The sequence below is a fragment of the Leptopilina boulardi genome, unplaced genomic scaffold, assembly GCF_019393585.1.
Source record: "Leptopilina boulardi isolate dan_hultmark-lab unplaced genomic scaffold, ZJU_Lbou_2.1 LbouV2_325, whole genome shotgun sequence".
Lineage (NCBI taxonomy): Eukaryota > Metazoa > Arthropoda > Insecta > Hymenoptera > Figitidae > Leptopilina > Leptopilina boulardi.
Genome location: NW_026137891.1, coordinates 3,273,490 through 3,294,055, shown reverse-complemented (window position 1 = coordinate 3,294,055; position 20,566 = coordinate 3,273,490). Strand labels below are relative to the sequence as shown.

At 28.5% G+C, this 20,566-nt stretch overlaps 1 protein-coding gene across 1 annotated transcript; it reads left to right on the top strand.

Moving 5' to 3' along the window:
* Positions 1-14,485: 14,485 nt before the first annotated feature.
* Positions 14,486-16,064, top strand: LOC127284530 (prisilkin-39-like). The gene is made up of 4 exons (XM_051310003.1): positions 14,486-14,511; positions 14,597-14,856; positions 15,112-15,501; positions 15,757-16,064. The coding sequence occupies exons 1-4, from the start codon at positions 14,486-14,488 to the stop codon at positions 16,062-16,064; spliced, it is 984 nt and encodes a 327-aa protein (XP_051165960.1).
* Positions 16,065-20,566: the final 4,502 nt, after the last annotated feature.

Below are 20,566 nucleotides of genomic sequence, written 5' to 3'. Positions count from 1 at the left end.
TAATGCCATGAAGGCCAAGGTCTTGAATTTTTCTATTCGACAAGGACAGGATTTCTTTAAAAAAAAAAGCGGATTTATCTTGCGAGTTACCGAAAATTGTTTTAAATGAAGGTTTCGAGGAAGTGAATTTCTATCGAGGACTTTTTTAATCGCATGCTTCGAATAATAATTTATTTTAGTTTATTTTGTTCTTCTTTCACGTCAGCGAAATAATTTTTTTTTTCTTTGTCTTTCAATCGGATTTGATTGATTTGAAAGAGTTGAATTTATTTTTAGACCAAATTATTTTAACTCAAACTTGTATTAAATCTTTTGAATTTTGCATTTCCATTATAAATAATTTTTTTTGTATATAGTTTAATTTTTTTCAATAAAACTACTTTTATATAATTTCAATTTTTTTTTATCATATTAAAATTGGTTCATTTTGTCATATTTTAGTAAAACACCCAGAGAAAAGATATATTTGCCTCGGAGACAAAATATACATTTATATTATTTCAAATAAATTTTGAATTGAATATCAATTTTATTTGCGCTTATTTGTGTTAAATAATTTTTTATTTGTGCTTAATAATTTTTGTTTCTTTAAATCAAATAAAAAGTTATTTCAGATAAATATATATTTCTTTGCTTCAAATATATTTTTATTTGCTTCAATTATTTTTTTTATTTGCGTCAAATATATTTTTATTTCCTTAAAATAAATTTTATTTTGTCTCAAGTAATAAAATATTTTTCTGTGTGTGTAAAGTGTTTAACGAAACAGAAAAAAAATCTCTTGCGAAGAATAATTTTTTAATACATATATAAAATTATAATACCATATATATACATATATATAATTGAATAAATAAATAATCGATTGTTAAAATGTCATAATTTGTCAAATTGCTTACTAAAAATTTTCTTTATGTTTTCAAATACATGCAAAAAAAAGTTGTTAATTATCATGCAAATAAGTTCATTTGACGTTTTTATTAATTTTTTTTTCTATTATAAAAATTTTTCTAGAAAAACGTCTTTTTAATTTCAAATAACTTTTCAAAGTCTCGTTAATCAGATCAGAATATATTCTGATTGAAATGACAAAGTTAGTAAAAAAAAAAAAAGAAGGAAGGAAAAGAAAAAATAATATTGTAATAAATTTTTATGAAAAAATTGTCATTATAGACCATGTTGCGTGAACGAAGGAGATATATATTCTAGAATCGATAATGAGTTTAATTTTCCATCTCATCTTGAAAGGGCTTGGATAATGCCATTATCATCAGGAATTAAATTATTTCTATATGTAATTAATGTTAATTTCAAAATAATTTATAATTTTCACTCTATACTTAAAAAAAAGTGATACTCTCAAATTTAGATCAAATTTTCAAATTAGTTCTTTGGATTAAAATTTTAAAACAATGTTTTTTAAAAAAAATTTCAAAAAAAATTATAATTTGGTAAAAGTAGAAAAATAATAATAATAATAATAATAATAATAATAATAATTTCGAAAAAATAAATAAAATTAACAATTAAAATTTAAATATTAGAAATTGATAAAATTATTTTTGGAAAATTATTCTGTTTTTTTTTGTTAAAGTGCAAATGTTGCAAAGGTCATTGACACTAATGTGTTAATGTGAACAATCATCAAAAGAACGGGACACAATAAAAATCTTATTTTTGAGTTTTTTCAAGAAAAAAAATTGTCTTATAGAACAGAATATGTAATTAACGATTTTGGTTTGAAAAAAGTGATATTCAATTTGCTATATTGTAAAAAAAATGATTATGCATGCATATCGTATTGCTGAAATATGCAAATAAAAGTCTCTTAAAGTCTTGTTCATGTTCTTCACGTTAGTTACTGACCTTGCAACGATAAAATCAACTTGGCAAAAGAGAGATAGATAGAGAGAGAGAGAGAAAAAAAAAGATTTTTATGCAAAAGTTATCGGAATCATCGGCTAGTGATGTAGACGGTTTGCGAATCAATTTACAAGAATCATAATACAATTACAAATAGTTATTATTCACTTAAAATCATTTTCAATTTTATATATGTATTTATTTTGGTTATATATCCAGATTTTGATATTTTCGAATAATATTATATTTCCAAGATAAACTGCGTATATATGTAGCGTTGTCGATATTTCCCATCAGTAAACATTGTTCGATGTTCAATATTTAATAATAATTACCTCTTTAATAATATATTTGCATAACAATATAATCTTTGCACGTATGAATTTTTGAAATTTGTTCAGATAAAAAGCAAAATGACATAACTTAATGACGTATTACATTTTATTTATAGAATATAAATTCCCCATCATTTTAACAAACATATGTAAATTTTGTTTTTTTATTTAGAAAAAAAAAACAACAAGTAGAAAGACTTTTATAATCAATTTGCATACTAATCATTAAAAATATTGAACATTGAAATTTGTTGATATTTTCTGAATTTTATTATTAATATAATAATTATTAAATTTTTTATCTCAAACACCGAAAGATTTTATTAGAATAGTAAAAGTTTTAATTAAAACAATTAAAACTTGTTCTAAATATTTTTTTCCGTGTACAAATTTTACTGAAAAATTTTGATTTTTTTAAATTAAAGTAGAAAGAAAAAATTGATTTTCTGTTTTATGTCAAAATTTTCTTTTTTTTTCTCTCTCTCTCTCTCTCTTCTAGTTTAGAAATTTTCTATTTTGAAACAATCGTCGCTTTTTCCCGAGGGCAAATTGCGAGGCATTTCGGAAATCTTTATAGTTTATCGTCGAAATTTTCTTAGATAAAAATGCGATTTCATTTTTACAATTCACCAAAGGTTCAAGTAACTATATACGAATATAGGTATATACGCATTTTGTAGAAATGACGATCATAAAAAAAAGGAAGCGCTCTTCTGGCTACGTGAAACTATTGCGACACGATACGTTTAGAGATCTTCTCCCTGCGTTTTACGTATTTTCTGCGTATGCTTCGCACAATTTTCTGCCCGCCCTGGTTGAATGTGCCTGTAAAAAAAAAGAAAAAAAAAAAAAACTTTGAGTCGTGAAACGTGTGTGCCACGTACATTTCAGCCACAACCAAGTGTAACTCTCTTTCTCTCTCTTTCTGTACATGAAACATTTTATAAAAGGTTCTGGGGAAAATGTGATTTTTTTTGGAATAAAAATCATAACGCGTGTAAATCGTTTTTTTTTACTTAAAAAAAAGTACTTAGATGGTTAAAAAATTAACAAAATAGTAAAAATGTTTGGAAAATAATAATATAAAAACTACCGACACAGAAATCTACCTTACCGACTGTTGGTAATTTTTCAAAAATGGAAATATAAAACATTACCAACATAGAAATCTACCTTATCGACTGATGATTAATTTTTTTGAGAAGATGTTAAGAATTTTTTACCATCAGTCGGTAAGGTAGATTTCTGTGTCGGTAATTTTTTTTATTTTCTTTTTCAAAATTGTTTACCATCAGCTATTTAAAAGATAAAAACTTAATTTAATACAGTGAAATCCACGTATATCGGTCCTGGATAATTCGGATTCCCGCTTACATAAAAAAATAATTTGATTTCTTAAATTAGAAAAATTAATTTCTAATTTTAAGATTTAAAAATAATTTTTTTTCCTGATAAGTTTTTTTTATTTTCTTCTATAGATAACAAATTTTCACTAGCAATTGGAGATGAAAACATAATGTTTGAAAAACAATTTTTGTTTATTTATTATAGAAGTTAATTTTAATTCACAAAGTAATCGATAAATTGTGTGCATTAAAAAATTATTTAAAAAAAGAAAGAGAGAAATATCTGTAACGGAAATGATAAGCTTTTAGGAAAAAGTATATACATATATATGCAATCACTATCTATATTTGTTTCCAATATTTCTTCATTTTATATAGTTTTGTCAATATTGATATTTTATTTTTTTTTTAAACAAATCATATAACTCTTAATATCTTATTAACAATAAAAAATTATTTACGATTTTCAGAACTTGACAAAATTCAATTTTTTATGTTAAAGAATTTTTTTCCTAAATTGTTTTTCAAAAAAAATTATTAAATATTTAATAATTTTTAATATTTATTTAATATTAATAAATAAATAATCATAATAAGTAAGAATATTAATAAATAAAAAAAAATAAGAAAAATTGAAATATGATTAGATAAAAAAAAATAAAAGTTAATATTGTTATGAAATTAAAAATAGTGGTATATATATATATAAAGTGTGATAAAAGAAAAATAAATTAATATTTGTGTGTGAGAAAATTTATGACTGATTAACTTTGGATTTAATGGTAATTAGCGTTTGTATTGATTAAAAGTTGATGGTGCAAACTAAGATTAATTCCATGCATAAAATCTTGACGTGGAACTTTCTCAGTGTCGAGATCGGTTTGTGGTGATAAAGCTGAATGCAGTCGCCTGAGCTTGCAAGCTGCTAACTAGATTATTCAGTTTCGACGTCCCCAACTAGTAATCGAATCGTCCAGTTCCGATTAAAGTTCGTTATCATCCTCGTCTAAACTATATGACAGGGCACTTGAAAATTGCACTGATTATTTAAGATGAACGATTTCCAAGGAAATTCTGACTTGATTTATATATATATATCATATTAAAAATTTGTAATTTTGCATTTAATGCGAAAATTTTCTGTATTTTTTATTTTATTATTATTATTATTTTGTCTATAAATTTCTTTTTTTGTAAATTAAAACTTTTTTTTATTTGAAAATTGTGTTACAAATTGTAAAAGGCGATTTCATTGATTACAAAATTCAGTGGACATTTTTTTGGATTGCATTTCTTTTTTTTTTGTTTTTTTTTTTTTTTTTTTTTTTTTGTTTTTGATGAAAAGTATCTTCGCAAGTCGCTTTGTGTATACATCTATTCACCTTCGAGCGGATAATCCGGATTTGCGAGCGATTGATCCCGCTCAAATGGGCACGAATAACACGACTCTCTGCTTTATCGAGCTTTTCGTTCGGTCGTTTTGACAAAAGTACCACTTCAAATGGACATCCCGTTTCTTTTTTTTTCACAATTTGATCAAAACTGTGACTACAGAATACATTAACAGTATTTAACGGAAAAAACATGAATTGCCTATGCCATTATCGAACATACTTTTTATTTTATTCTGCCGATATAAAAACATTTTTTTTTTATTAAATTAATATTTTTTATTATTAATTATATTAATATTTATTTATTTGTTTTAATTTTGTGGAATTTGTATTATTATTTTTATTATTATTATTATTATTAGTAAAGTATTTTATTAAAATTTTGTTTGGTAACGTTTCTATTTTGAGAAACAAGTACTGATAAAATTATATTCTAAGTGAACAGTAGAGAATAAATAAATGTTTTTTTTTATGACTATTTGGGATTAATAGCTCTTCTGAAAACAGAAGTGGATTTTTTTCTTGCATACATATATATATATGAGAAGCATGAGATAGAAAAAAATGAAATTGCTCCATTTTTGCTTTATGTGTTCTTTATCCGCTCGTATGTGTGTATCTTTTTTTTTTTTTTTTTTTTTTGCTTTTTCCTCTCGTATGTCTTTCACAAGTCTCTCTCTATGCTCATCCTTTTATTTGGTATCTCTTTCTTCCTTTCTGTTTTCCTCTTCTTTAGCCTCTCTCATTCCCTCAATTCGTTGGTTATTGAATATTCAAAGCTTTCCTCGTGGAAGAAACTTTCGTATCTTGTCTGCGTTTGAAAAGGCAAGCTTCTTGCAGTTGGTTTCCTCCGAGATTCGTTTCATGAATCGAGATAGCCAGACACGAAGAGAAACCTTTGCCATCGTAAAAGAATTCATAGGAACTAACCACTAAACTATTATACACTAACTAACACGCTAATTTTCAAGTATAGAAAAAGAAAAATAAATAAATAGGTTTTTGTCTGTATTTCAGAAAAAAAAATTAATTGGGAAAAAAGCAGAGAAACTTGCGTATGTTTTTTTAGGAACAAGAATTTTTAATTATATTTTTTTTTTTTAATTTAACAATTTCGAAATTGTGTATACTTGAAAAGAGAATATATATAAAATTTTATAAAAGTATTTTTAATTTTTGTAAAAGTATTTTTAAGTCGTGGAAAATTTAGTAAAAAGCGAAATTTCCATATAAAAAGTACTGGGAATTTATATTATGTAAATCCATTTCCATTTCTACTTTTTCTAATTTCTATTTCCACCTCGATTTTTTCTAATTTTCACTTTCACTTCCATTTACACTTTTTTTAATTTCCACTTTCATTTTCATTTCCATTTTTTCTTATTTCCACTTCCTCTTTTATATCCACTTTTTCTAATTTCCACACTGAAAAAATGGTTTGGTATTGACAATCAAACGTTTGGTTGGTATTTAAGCAACCGAATATTTTTGGTTGAATTAACAAAATTTTGGTTGTCCCAATCAAACATTAGTTAGGACAACAAAAATCCTTTTTTTCTAATTTTGGTTGTGTCAAACTAATTTTGATTGAGACAATTAAAATTTTGTTGATTCAACAAAAAAATTTTGGTTACTTAAATACCAACCAAACGTTTGGTTGTCAATACCAAACCTTTTTTCAGTGCAGTCCCACTTTTATTTCTACTTTTTCTAATTTTAATTTCCAATCCTACTTCCACTTTTTCTAATTTTTAATCCCACTTCTATTTCCACATTTTTTTTCTAATTTCTACTCTTAAATTTTTTTTGATAATTTCTAAATTCGTGATAAATAAATATTCGACGAATTGAAAATTTTGTGATTTAAAAATTTGCAATCATTTAAAATTCTGTTAAGTTAGAATTTTGCTAAATTAATATTCGATTAAATTAAAAATTCTTTAAGTAAAAAATTGGAAAGAGAGTGGAATTGGAAAAAATGGAAGTGGAAGTGAAAGTGAAAGTAGAAATTGGAAAAAGTGGAAATAGAAGTAAAAATAAAAATTAGAAAAAGTGGAATTGAAAAACGAAGTGGGAAAGGAAATTGAAAAAAGTGGAAATGGAAGTGGAAATTTATTTACATAATCGACCACCTGATCTTTACTCTCTAAATCTGAATTAGTAAAAATGTTTACTAATTTAAATTAGTGACTCACTTTTTGGTTTAGAATTAGTTAAATTTTACCAATTGTTAGTAAAAGTTTCTTATAATTAGTAAAATATTACTAATTCAGAAGCAAAAAGTGAGTAACTAATTCAAATTAGTAAATATTTTTACTAATTCAGATTTAGAGAGTAATAATCTTTTATGAAATTTACAATAGTTATATTAAAATTTGTCCAAACGCATTTAATTAATTAATAAATGATATCAAATTTTATAAAAAAGTTTTAAAATTTTTATTTTATTTTTAAATTTATAAGTTTTTCTAAATTTTCAGAATTTATTTTACAAAAAATTATTAATTTAACCATATTTTCCACGATTTGCAAAATAATTGTAAATTTCCTATTTATTTTCTTTCTCTTTAAAGAGGTCAATATAATTTATTCCTTTGAAGTGAATGACATTTAATTTTTAAATGACTTTCTCAACCAAATTGATTTGTGTATTTCAATGCATATATAGGAATTTAAATGGTTAGAAGCACATGCTATAAAGGAAATTCTAATGGGGAATTGGTACACATTTGATGTCAGGTATAGGTAAACTGCAAATTGTAACAAGCTGATGTTGGATTTGGAGGAAAATGCGTGTAAGCTTGACGTAGGGTAATTACACAGTTATAGACCTGGGGGAGTGGGCTAGGAGCTTAGAGAAATGTAGACGAAACTGTGTTAACATAATACAACATTGAGTCGGCGCATTGCTTTGATCTTAGGAATGTATTCGTAAATTACCCTGTACACATGGGACGCAAACAACACGCATGACTTTCACCAAAGTCACTCTAGTTATTTCATTTGGTTGTCTATTTTAGAGACTAATTTTTTTTCTCATTTTATTAGTATATTAAATAAGAAAATTTTATCTATTAAAATAAATTGATTATTTATTAGGGTGATCCACAAAAAAAACGAAGTACCTATAAATAAATTTAAAAAAAAGACCAAACTTAAAAAAAGGCAAAAAAATTTTGAATTTTTTAAAAAAGGGTCAAAATTTGAATTTTTTGAAAAATGTTTTACACCACACGAAAAAGCAGGAAAAAACCTTTTGAAAACATATAGGATTTATATATAGGGGTTTTTGGAGTCGCTGATTATGAATCTGACATTCGATTTTGAAAATACAAAATAGTGGATTCAATATGGCAAAGATTTTTAAAACTGATGCCGTATTGGAGCCGCCATTTTGTATTTTAAAAATCTGATGTCAGATTTATAATCAGCGACCCCGAAAATCCCCGAGTAACGACTTTCAAGCGAATTTGATAATTTTTAAAAATTTTGGTCGCCATGTTTGATCCGCCATTTTGTATTTTGAAAATTTATATGAAATTCGGATTCAGCGATTCTAATAACATTTAATTTCACTAAGTCATATTTCTATTGGAAACTTTATTTTCTTTTACTATTTTTGTCCCAAAACCGATATTTTAACCAAATTTTGAATGAATTAGTATAAATTTTACAATAAATAATTAGAATTCCATAGTCGTATTAAATTTTCAGTACTTGGATTTGTTTTTGTCGAATTTCTATTACGCGAATTATTTAACTAATATGAGAATTAGTTTAGTATTTACTAATTAATTTCGTTTCTCACAAATACCAAATTTTCCTATCTCTAATTTCTATGTCATTATTTTTGATGTGATTTTACATTATGAATCATTAAACTCGAAAATTTCTATTTGGTAAAACTTGTCGCTTCCATTCATTTAACATTTCAGGGAGAGTTAAATCAGTTTCACAATAATTTCGACAAATGTACAGGGAATAACTGTAAGGAAATTTTCCGCGCTTACATTAGCAAAGAGTCAGAGAGAGAGAGAGAGAGAGAGAGAGGGGGGGGGGGAGAAATGGTTGCAGCCTTCGTCACATCCCGGAAACCGCAAGATCGTATCTTCTGTTGGTAGCTTTCTGGTTCGACCAGGCTCCCTTTTATTTCATAGAAATTAACGGCAACCGCCGAGTAATTGTCGGGCATTAAAGCTCACAGAACGTAATTACGCCGGACAAAGAGTCTCTCCTACCGAACCCTCTCTTCTCCTCTTCCTCCTCCTCTCCACTCCGCCTCCCTCTTTTCCTGGTCGACAAAAACGTTGGGAGATTCGCGAACGACGAAGTAAATACGGAAATACGAATTTGTCGTTGCACCCATTCTTGTACAGGCCTCCCTCCGTTATCGGCAACCATTACATGCGCTGACTACAGGTGGTGGCTAGAGGCTCATACAACTAGAGCAATTTAAAAGTCCATTTGTTTCCGGATAACCTCGGAAACGCGACTACACTCTTCCATAGTGTATATATATATATATATATATATATATATATATATATATATATATGTTACACCTTCATAGGTTGACCACTCTGAATAATTACTCAAGAAACTCTCAACTTCAACTCCCACCCTCTTTTCTTTCTCTTTGTCGAGTTATTAAACTAAATATTTTCCCCCAGCAGTAAATTATTTAGCCGGATGATAAAACTTTTGGAAATAGTCACAGTTTTCTGTATAAAGATTTAATGTTGCATTATCAAGATGAATTTAAATGTAAAAGTTCTTTTTTTAATAAGACTAATTTGTTTATTTAAGTTGGTAATGCAGTTGAAGTAGTGGAAAGAGGTTAGTAAGACAGATGTAAGTAAAAAATGTAGTTCACTCAGTCTGAGTAGAAAAGATAATTCACTAGGGCCTAAGTAAAAAAAAGTATATTAGTCAGCTATAAGTAGAAAAGTTAATTTATGCTTAGTGAGTAGAAAAAGGTATATTAGTTAAACCTAAGTAGAAAAATGTAGTTCAATTAACACTAAGTAGAAAAAGGTAGATTAGTTAGTTAAACCTAAATAAAAAAAAGGTATTTTAGTCAACACTAAGTAGAAAAAAGTAGTTTAGTTAGTTAAACCAAAGTAGAAGAAGGTAGTTTAGTCAACCCTAAGTAGAAAAAGGTATTTTAATTAGTTAAACCTAAGTTGAAAAAGGTAGTTTAGTCAGTCTTAAATAGAAAAAAAGGATTTTAGTCAAACCCAAGTTAATAGAAGTAGTTTATTTTATAGAGACCTAAGTAGAACACGGTAGTTAATTAATAGTTAAAGGTAGTTTAGTTAACCGTAAGTAGGGTAGTTAATTCAGACATAATTGTAAGTAGAAAAATGTATATTAGTCAACCCTATGTAGAAAAGTTAATTTATACTTCAATTTAGGTAGGAAAAGGTATTTTAGTCAGTACTAAGTAGAAAAGGGTAGATTAGTCAGTTAAATTTAAGTAGAAAAAGGTAGTTTAGTCAACCATAAGTAGAAAAAGGTTTTTCAGTCAGATCTAAATAGAACAAAGTATTTTAGTCGGTCCTAAGTAAATAGTGGTAGTTTATTAAGACCTACGTAGAAGAGCGTAGTTCAATCTGATCAAATTGTAAGTAGAAAAACATAGTTTAGTCAGCCCTAAGTTGAAAAAGGTTAGTATTAATACTTAAGTAGTTAAAGGTAGTTTATTCAGTCGAAAGTAGAAAAGAGTAGTGAATTCTGATCTAATTGTAAGTAGAAAAATGTGGTTTACTAAATCCTAAGAAGGCAGAGGTAGATTAAACTGAAGTAGAAAAAAGTATTTTAGTCAGTCCTAAGTCGAAAGAAATTATAATTATTACTTAAGTAGTTAAAGGTAGTTTAGTCAGACCGAATTGAAAGTAGAAAATAGTAGTGTAGCCAGAATTAAGTAGAAAAAGGTAGTTTACCAATACGTAAATAGTTAAATGTAGTTTAGTCAGACCGAATTGAAAGTAGAAAATAGTAGTTTAGCCAGAATTAAGTAGAAAAAGGTAGTTTACCAATACGTAAATAGTTATAGGTAGTTTATAGACATTCTGACTAGACTTGTCGATAGGAAATTTTCTTTTGCTGCACTTATGTAATTGTTCAATCGTGAAACATATGTATATCAATAATTTTTTACTGTTAACACGTCAATTGGATTGTTACTGACAAATCTAAATTTCAAATATTGAATGTTAATTTAAAAATTGTGTCAATCATTCTGATTTTTTAAATAAAATTTTTGTTTTCTTAAATAAATTATTCAAAAGAAGATATTAAATTCAAATCATGAAGGTGAATTCATTTTGTGTTAAAATAAAATATTTATTACTGGAATCACAATATTTGGATTAATTAATTAACAAATTTAGAGAAATTTTTTTTTTATTATTAGCAAAACTAATAACTTAAAATAAACCTGTTTCTTTAGTTTTCTGTTTTCTCTTTTAGAGAAAAATGCTAAAAATTTTCTTATTTAGATAAATAATATTTCGTTTACTCGCGTTATTAGTTGGCTTATTTTGAATTTTCAACTGAATTCCGCGTCAGCTGAGCGAAAAATACGACAAACTCGACAAAGTTCTTTGGCACGTCGTCAGAGTCGAAAAATATTTACATCTTTTGGTAAAAGGGGGTGGAAGAAGGGAGGGTGGGAGTGTGAGAAGGAAGAGGACGTACGTGTAAGTCTTTTTTCCAACCTGCTTCCTCAATATCCCAAGATTTGCTGCACGCCAACACCTCTCCCCATTCCATTTCTCGTTTATACATCGACCGTCGTATTTACGTAAATCAGCCGTAAACTCTCTTCGTATTCTTTATTTTATTTCTTTTGCGCGTCTAAAAGTTTGTGAGTTGAATAGATTTAAGAAATCAGGCAACTGTCTCTACATGTCTATGTTGATCGAATAAATGCATACATTTTATAATTCTTTGCATGTCCCTTTTTTTCTATTTTGTTTACTGTGCAATAATATTTTTATCTTAATTTTTACTTTAATTTAATTTAATTTATTATATTTATTATTATTTATTAGTATATTTGTTATTTTTTTGTTCGATGGTTTTTGAGACAAAAGTTCTAATACCTATGGGCCCAAAGTATTATTATCCCAAAGGATATTTTTTCAAAAACTTTTTTTTCCCTAAGGATATTTTTTTCGAAGTATTTTTTTTCCAATAGTCGTTTTTTCAAAATCCAAAAAATTGTTTTCCTTTATTTTTCCAATTTGAAAATGTCACTAATATCATTTACGAAATGTTTCTTTAAATTATTTGTTTAAACCATTTTTTTTAAATATAAATAATTGTACATTTGTTCTGATTTGAAGAATTTCTTTGGATTTCATTTTTGGGCCAATTTTAAGACGGATAATTAATAATTTATAATTTCAGTGACAGTAGTAAAAGTTTGCTTTAGTCAGACAACATTTATAAATTATAATTTTATTGCTAGTAGTAAACGTAGGCTGTGGTCAGACAGAACTGTTGATATTTTATTATTTTTGTAATTTTAATATCAGTAGTAGAAGTAAATTTTAGTGAGACAGAACATATCAAATTCTTTTAATTTTATTACTAGTAGTAAAAGTAAATTCCATGCAGACAGAATTGTATATTTTTTGTATTTTTAGCTTTATTTATTATTATTATTATTATTATTATTATTATTTATTTTTAATTTTTCTAATTTCTGTAGTAAAAGTTACAGCCAAACAAAATATTTCCGAATTCTAAGGATATCAGTAGTAAAAGTCAATTTTAGTCAGACAGGAGGACTTCAATTATTGTAATTTTAGTATCAGTAGTGGAGAGACATTTTAGTAAGACAAAACAATTAAATTGAATATAAAAAATTAATAAGAAGAATTAAAAATAATAAGAATTAATAAATAATAATTACATACACTTAATTGAAAAATTTGATAAAAATATGATTTATACTCAATTTAAGAATATTTTCCTTGTGAGAATTAATTATTATTTTTATCAGATATTAATTTTTGTTAAATATATATATACATATATATATATATATATATATATATATATATATATGTAAATGTGACTGGAGAGAAATTTTCGATGAAAATATATCTTCTTTGGGGAAAAAGAAGGCTCTACGTGTTCACTTGACTTGGCGATAAATTTGTAAATATCCCTCAAGAAGAAGAAGAAGAAGAATTTTTCGATCTTTTTCTGATGAAACTAGTGGTGAGGGGGATCAGGCACGATGTAACTGGCCACGAAGAATCTTGATGAGAGTGCAAGCCCTCGGAGCACGAATTTTAATGGTCTCGACACTTGGCTAGGTTTTGCTTCGTCAACTGACTCGTTGTTACAGCAGTCTGAAAAAAAAGAAAAAATCGCAAAAAGAAGGGAAAAAAACCCCCCTTCTAAGATTAGTTACAGTCTTTTTCTGACACTTCTTCTGACAAGTCAAATTATTGTCATCAAGAGAGAAAAATCTCGTAATCATTAAAAAAAAAAAAAAAAAAATTTCTTTGAAAAATATAATTTGTCTATATTTTTGTAAATTTAACATAGGAAAATACTCGCAATTCGCGAGAGGAATGGGAAGATTTATTTAGAGATTAATTTAAGTTTCTTTTTTTCGCTGTAAACTGTGAAGTTTGCTTATTTACTTGACGGTATTGACTGTGTATATTCCGGTAGTAAAAAGACGGTCTCGCTTATTTGCAATTCGTCTTAGATCTCGAAGCAAACGTTTCTCTTTCTCTCTCTCTCTCTCTCCTTGGGTTCGAAAGTCCTCCCTTGGGAAGTGGAAAAGAGGTTTCCGAGGGAGTTGGATGTTTTCGATGGATCGATTCAAGGGGTACTTCCTTTATGCAAACTTGCTTTTCCGTCAATGTATATACATATAGTATATACGTCGACGACATATGTGCGCCTATCTGGGACCTTTCGCTACTTTTCAACGTTCATCCTTTACTTTTGAGTGTAGAATGTTTGAAAGTTTCGACGAAACGGGACACCTGACGATTTCACGAGAAAATAAGTCACCACTATACTGCAGCTTGTGAAGATAAATTGAGGCGGTTTCCGGAAAAGGAACTCGTGTCTAGTGAGGGTGCTTCAAACATATGCCCATGTCTGCAAGCTTAATGGGCTCTCACATCACATACAATTCTAGCGTACATTTTCTCATTTAGTTGCTAAAACACAATTTTCTTGAAGGGGTCGACAGAGAGAGAGAGAGAGAGAGAGAGGGGGGGCGAAAGTTGTCGCTGGAGGTAAGTTGTCACAAGACTCTTATCTCAATTTCTACCTTGTACTTGAAAATTGTGTTTTGCTCTCAACTTTGTAAAAGATAAAAAACTTTAATTAGAAAAAATTGCACACAAAATTGTGTTTTCTATATTATTAAAAATGCAACTACATTTTTTTTTATATTAAAAATCGTTGACTACTTATTGGGTTAGGATTATTTTGACAAAAAAAAATTTTTCGTAACAATTGTTACATTGTTGCTATGCTAAAAGTTGTCTTGAAATAGGTTGCTATAGACATGCGGAATGGGTTGTCATGGAAACGGTTGTTATGGTAAAGATTTCTAGGAAAACGGTTACTATGGAAAGGGTTACTGCAGATACGGTTACTATGGAAACGGTTACTGTAGATACGGTTACTATGGAAATGGTTACTATAGAAACGGTCACTATGGATACGGTTACTATGGAAACGGTTACTGTAGAAGCGGTTACTATAAAAACGTTTACTATGGATACAGTTACTGTAGATGCGGTTACTATGGAAAGGGTTACTATGGAAACGGTTACTGTAGATACGGGTACTATGGAAATGGTTACTATGGGAACGGTCACTATGGATACGGTTACTATGGAAAGGGTTACTGCAGATACGGTTGCTATGGAAACGGTTACTATGGATACGGTTACTATGGATACGGTTACTATGGAAAGGGTTACTATGGAATCGGTTACTGTAGATACGGTTACTATGGAAATGGTTACTATGGAAACGGTCACTATGTATACGGTTACTATGGAAATGGTTGTCATGGAAACGATTGTTATGGTAAAGGTTGCTATGGAAACGGTTACTATGGATAGGATTACTGTAGATACGGTTACTATGAAAATCGTATTCATGGAAAAGGTTGTTATGGTAAAGGTTGTTATGAAAATGGTTACTATGGAAACGGTTACTATGGAAATGGTTACTCTAGATACGGTTACTATGGAAATTGTTGTCATGTAAACGATTGTTATGGTAAAGGCTGCTGTGGTAACGGTTATTATGGATACGGTTATTCCAGATACGGTTACTATGGAAAAGGTTTTCTTGGAAACGATTGTTATGATGAAGGCTGCTATGGAAACGGTTACTATGAATACGGTTACTATGGATACAGTTACTGTAGATGCGGTTACTATGGAAAGGGTTACTATGGAAACGGTTACTGTAGATACGGGTACTATGGAAATGGTTACTATGGGAACGGTCACTATGGATACGGTTACTATGGAAAGGGTTACTGCAGATACGGTTGCTATGGAAACGGTTACTATGGATACGGTTACTATGGATACGGTTACTATGGAAAGGGTTACTATGGAATCGGTTACTGTAGATACGGTTACTATGGAAATGGTTACTATGGAAACGGTCACTATGTATACGGTTACTATGGAAATGGTTGTCATGGAAACGATTGTTATGGTAAAGGTTGCTATGGAAACGGTTACTATGGATAGGATTACTGTAGATACGGTTACTATGAAAATCGTATTCATGGAAAAGGTTGTTATGGTAAAGGTTGTTATGAAAATGGTTACTATGGAAACGGTTACTATGGAAATGGTTACTCTAGATACGGTTACTATGGAAATTGTTGTCATGTAAACGATTGTTATGGTAAAGGCTGCTGTGGTAACGGTTATTATGGATACGGTTATTCCAGATACGGTTACTATGGAAAAGGTTTTCTTGGAAACGATTGTTATGATGAAGGCTGCTATGGAAACGGTTACTATGAATACGGTTACTATGGATACGGTTACTGTAGAAACGGTTACTATGGAAACGGTTTTCATGGAAACGGTTGCTGTGGTCTGTTGTCATGATAATGGTAACTATGGAAATTGTTGCTATAAAAACGGTTTCTATGTTAACTGTTGTTATGGAAACAGTTGTTATGGAAATGGTTGCTATAGAAATGGTTTCTATGGTAACACTTGTCATGGAAACGGTTGCTACGGGAACAGTTGTCCTGGAAGCGGTTACTATAGTCGATTTTTTTTTGTTCCATGGAAAAATTCATCAACATTTTCTATAGGAAAAATTAGGAAAAATATATTTTTTGCTTAAAATTATGACTGCAAAATATAGTTATAGAGAGAATTGAAAAATTGAGGTTATTCTTGTAATGAACGTATACTATTTTTTAATATAAAGAGTAAAAAGGGAAAAAAAGTATAAGAATATTAATGTATCTTGAGGATTAATTTTTTTTCTTCTGATAACTCTTTACATTACTTCTGGGATAGCTTCTATATGTATATATATATATATATATATTGCGGGTTATAGAGTGACCGAATGAAATGAAGAGATAGTCATCGGTACGCGGCTATCCTTGGTGAAATGCCTCAGATTACTGAGAAAAATTGCTCGGTAAAATTGCCTCTTGTATTCTTAATGCTTCTCACGCTAATTACCCTTGGGGATCTCACCCTTTCATTGTCCTCGTCATTCGCTGGAAGTGCGCTTACGACGAGCAAGATAGTTTTCTCTCGAGGTAAATCCCTTGAGAGAAATAAAAATATAAACTCGTCACTTTCAGCTTCATTGGCAATAGAAAAAAAAATTGTCTTGTTTGAATAGTGGAATATATATATATAGAGAGAGAGAACTTGACTGCCTATTGTTAAGTTAGATATAATTGCTAATTCTAATATATTGAAACATTATAATGAGAAATTAAATATTTATTGGTAGGGGACGATGATTTTCTGATTTGAGGGCAATACAATTGTTGGTATAGGAAATTAGAAAAAATCCCAATGGGACGTTGGTAATTTTGGAACGTTTTCAATTTTCAATCTGGGGTCTATTTATATTTGTCAATAATACTTTTTTCTTCTTGAGTTAAAGGTTAATTCAGCTTTGACAAGACAATTTTGTCTACTTAAAATAAATTCTCTAGAAAAATAAATTTTTTTAAAATTAATTTTGATAGTTTTAACTATTTTATTTTAAAAAAAGTAAGTTCCAATCAGAACAGTTGAAATGTTTTTACTTTTTCAGCATCAGTAGTAAAAGTAAATTTTGGTCAGACAAAAACTTTCCGAATTCTGCTAAATAAGTTCTCATTAGTAAAAGACAGTTTTTGTCAGACATAACGGTTTTCGCCTTTGTCAAGTTTGTACAAGTAGTGAAAGTAAGTTTTAGTTGCTTTTGAATATTTTTTTTAATTGTGGCTTTAGTAGTAAAAGTAAGTTTTAGTCAGGCATGAAATTCTTAAATTTTTGTTTTAGTAGTGAAAGTAATTATGAGTAAGAAAAGGGTATGTCCAAATTCTAGTAATTTTTCAGTAGTAAATTACAATTCTACTTAGACAGAGCGGTTTTAATTATTGTCTCCTTTATATCAGTAGAAAAAGGTAGTTTTAGTCAGACAGAACGATTTCAATTCTTGTTCTTTTTGTATCAGTAGAAGAAGACAGTTTTAGTCAGACGGAATGGTTTTAATTCTTATCCTCTTTTTGTATCAGTAGTAAAAGAAAGTTTTATTCATAAAAAACAATTCCGGATTCTTCTAAATAAAAATATAAATATAATAAATAAGTTCTCAGTAGTGAAAGATAGTTTTAGTCAGACAGTAAGGTTTCAATTTTAATTTCAGTCGCAGTAGTAAAAGTAAATTTTATCTCAGACCAAAAAAAAAACCTAAATAAAAATAATTTTGATTCAAAAAATTTGAATAATAAAAGAAAATTTCACTTGAAAAATGTCGTTGTCGTCTATGCAATGCGAATTCGTAAGTGCTTTTATTTTGTATTCTGAGCAAATAATAAGCAATGCTGTCGAGGAGTGCGAAAACTACTCGAAGCATTTGAATGTTGAATTAATTCCGCTTGAAGAAGGTATCTAGAATTGTACGTGTGAGGTTGTAGGCTTGAAGCCACAGTGAAGAACGATAAGGGTACATGGGCGACGAGACTAAGAGAGAGAGAGAGGGAGAGAGGGATGGCACAGACTGAGGCCAAGCAGTTGCTCGTGGTGTCTGCGGCAAACAATTCCAATTAACTTGCTGAAATTGAAATAGGACTCGTCTATCTCTCTCTCTCTGACCGACGCTCACTTCACATTGAAGGTGGTTGGGTCCCCTATGATGATGTCTTACGATTCCGATCAAAACCAAAAGGGAAAAAGAGAGAAAGAAAGAAAAAGCAATTTCTTTCTCTCCTTTACACTCACACAACATACTTTTCCCTCATTTTAGGCTAATGAAACTCATTTCATAAATTCCTCACGAGAATATTTTTAATAAAAGGATTATTTCTTTCCCTTTTTTTTGGTGAAAAAAAGGAGAGAGAAAGAAGATTTTACGACCCACTCGTTTATAATTGAGGCTCATTGTCAGATTATTAACGAAATTTAAATTTTTTTCTTTTTAAATTTGAAAATTATTTTATTTTGTTTTCAATTAAAAAAATTAAAGTATTAATTATTAACGAAATATAAATTTTTTTTGAAATTAATTGACTTTGAAAATTATTTTATTTAGTTCCGAATTAAAAAAATTAAATTATCGAAATGTAAATCTTTTCTTTTTTTTTAAATTAATTAACTTTGATAATTATGTTATTTAGTTTTGAATGAAAGCAATAAAAAAAATTAAAGTATTAAAATCAGATGAGTTTGCAAATATTAAAAAAAAAAAATTTTTTTCATGTGTAAATAAAATATTTTAATATACGTGATTTGTGGGTCAAAATACAAGCATATTAGATCTCTTTAATCCTGTCTTTGTAATATGCAAAGTATTACGCTAAGAAAGTAAATAAAATGTGAAAGATGAGAAGCAATGGAGAGAGAGAGAAGATGGATATAAACAAGAATAGAGAGAAACAAGAAAACCTGTGTGTGTTTGATGCGCCATGACGCTCAAGGTAACTCTTGATGTTACTAGCGCGCGCGACACACAAGCGTAATACCGGATAAGCCGCAATAATGCAGACCCGTTTTCTGTGCGTTCATGCAAAAGCGGGTATGGATACTACTGCTGTTCGCGCAGTAGAGAGAGCAGCTCAAAAAGCTTGAAAAGCTTCAAGAGCCGTAGATATATATATATATATATATATATATAATCCTTGAACCGGGCGCACATGAATGTTCGCAATAGTTCTTTTCCATATACTTTATCCCAATGTTGTGTATTTATTGGGCATAACGGATTTTCCTAAATATCATATATAACACATTTTTTTTACTTAAAGATTGATTTAATAAAAGTTTCTCATATATATGAAATATTACCCCTTTATGGACTGAAAAATATATATATTTGAATATATATTTGAATAGTATCGAATAAATATTTATTTTGTATTAAATAATTATTGAGTCAATTAAATGTATATTTTAAGGGTACTTCCCAGGTAGAAAAATTAACATTACTAACGTTACTAATATTACTAACGTTAGTATCTATAAAAAAATTAAGAAAATGTTTCTAAATTGTATTTTTGCAGAAACTTGTCGAAAATCGACCACCAGGAAGTATTTAATGTTCTTACCCGCACTTTTTATAATTTTCATTTCTATTATCACTTCCACTTTTTTATTTTCATTACCGTTTCCACTTTCACTTTTTCTAATTCTCATTCGCACTTCCATTCCCACTTGCACTCTTTCTAATTTTCATTTCCACTTTCACTTCCACTTTTTTATTTTCATTACCACTTCCACTTTTTCTAATTTTTATTCCCACTTCCCTTTTTCCAATTTTCATTCCCACTTCTACTCCCATTTTTTCCACTTCTAATTTTCATTAGCTGTTGCCATTTCGACTAAAACTCTTTCTAATTTTCATTTACACAACCATTTCCACTTTTTTTTATTACCATGGATGGAAATTAGAAAAAGTGAAAATGATAATGAAAATTTAAAAAATTAGGAATGGAAGTGGGAGTGAAAATATAAAAAAGTTGTAATGAAAATAAAAAAGTAAAAGATGAAATGGGAATGAAAATTGGAACAAGTGGAAGTGAATGTGTGAATGAGAATTAGAAAAAGTGGCAGTGGCAATGAATATAAAAACCTGGAAGTGGAAATAGGAATGAGAATAAAAATTAGAAAAAGTGGAAGTGGCAATGAATATAAAAAAGTGGAAGTGGAAATGGGAATGAAAATTAGAAAAAGTGGAAGTGAAGTGGGAATGAGAATTAGAAAGAGTAAAAGTGAGAATGGAAGTACGAATGAGAATTAGAGAAAGTATAAGTGGAAATGGAAATGAAAATTATAAAAAGTTTAAGTGGAAGTGAAAGTGGTAATGGGAAAGTAGTGGCAAAGTTTCTGTGAAAATATATTTTAGAAACTCTTAATTTTTTTATAGGTACTAA

What these genes read in the sequence shown, in the direction of transcription:
- LOC127284530 (XM_051310003.1), top strand. Translation starts at nt 14,486, where the DNA reads ATGCGGAATGGGTTGTCATGGAAACG. An exon ending in AATGGGTTGTCATGGAAACG is followed by an intron (nt 14,512 to 14,596) that starts GTTGTTATGGTA and finishes CGGTTACTGTAG; the next exon opens with ATACGGTTACTATGGAAATG. An exon ending in ATACGGTTGCTATGGAAACG is followed by an intron (nt 14,857 to 15,111) that starts GTTACTATGGAT and finishes GTTATGGTAAAG; the next exon opens with GTTGTTATGAAAATGGTTAC.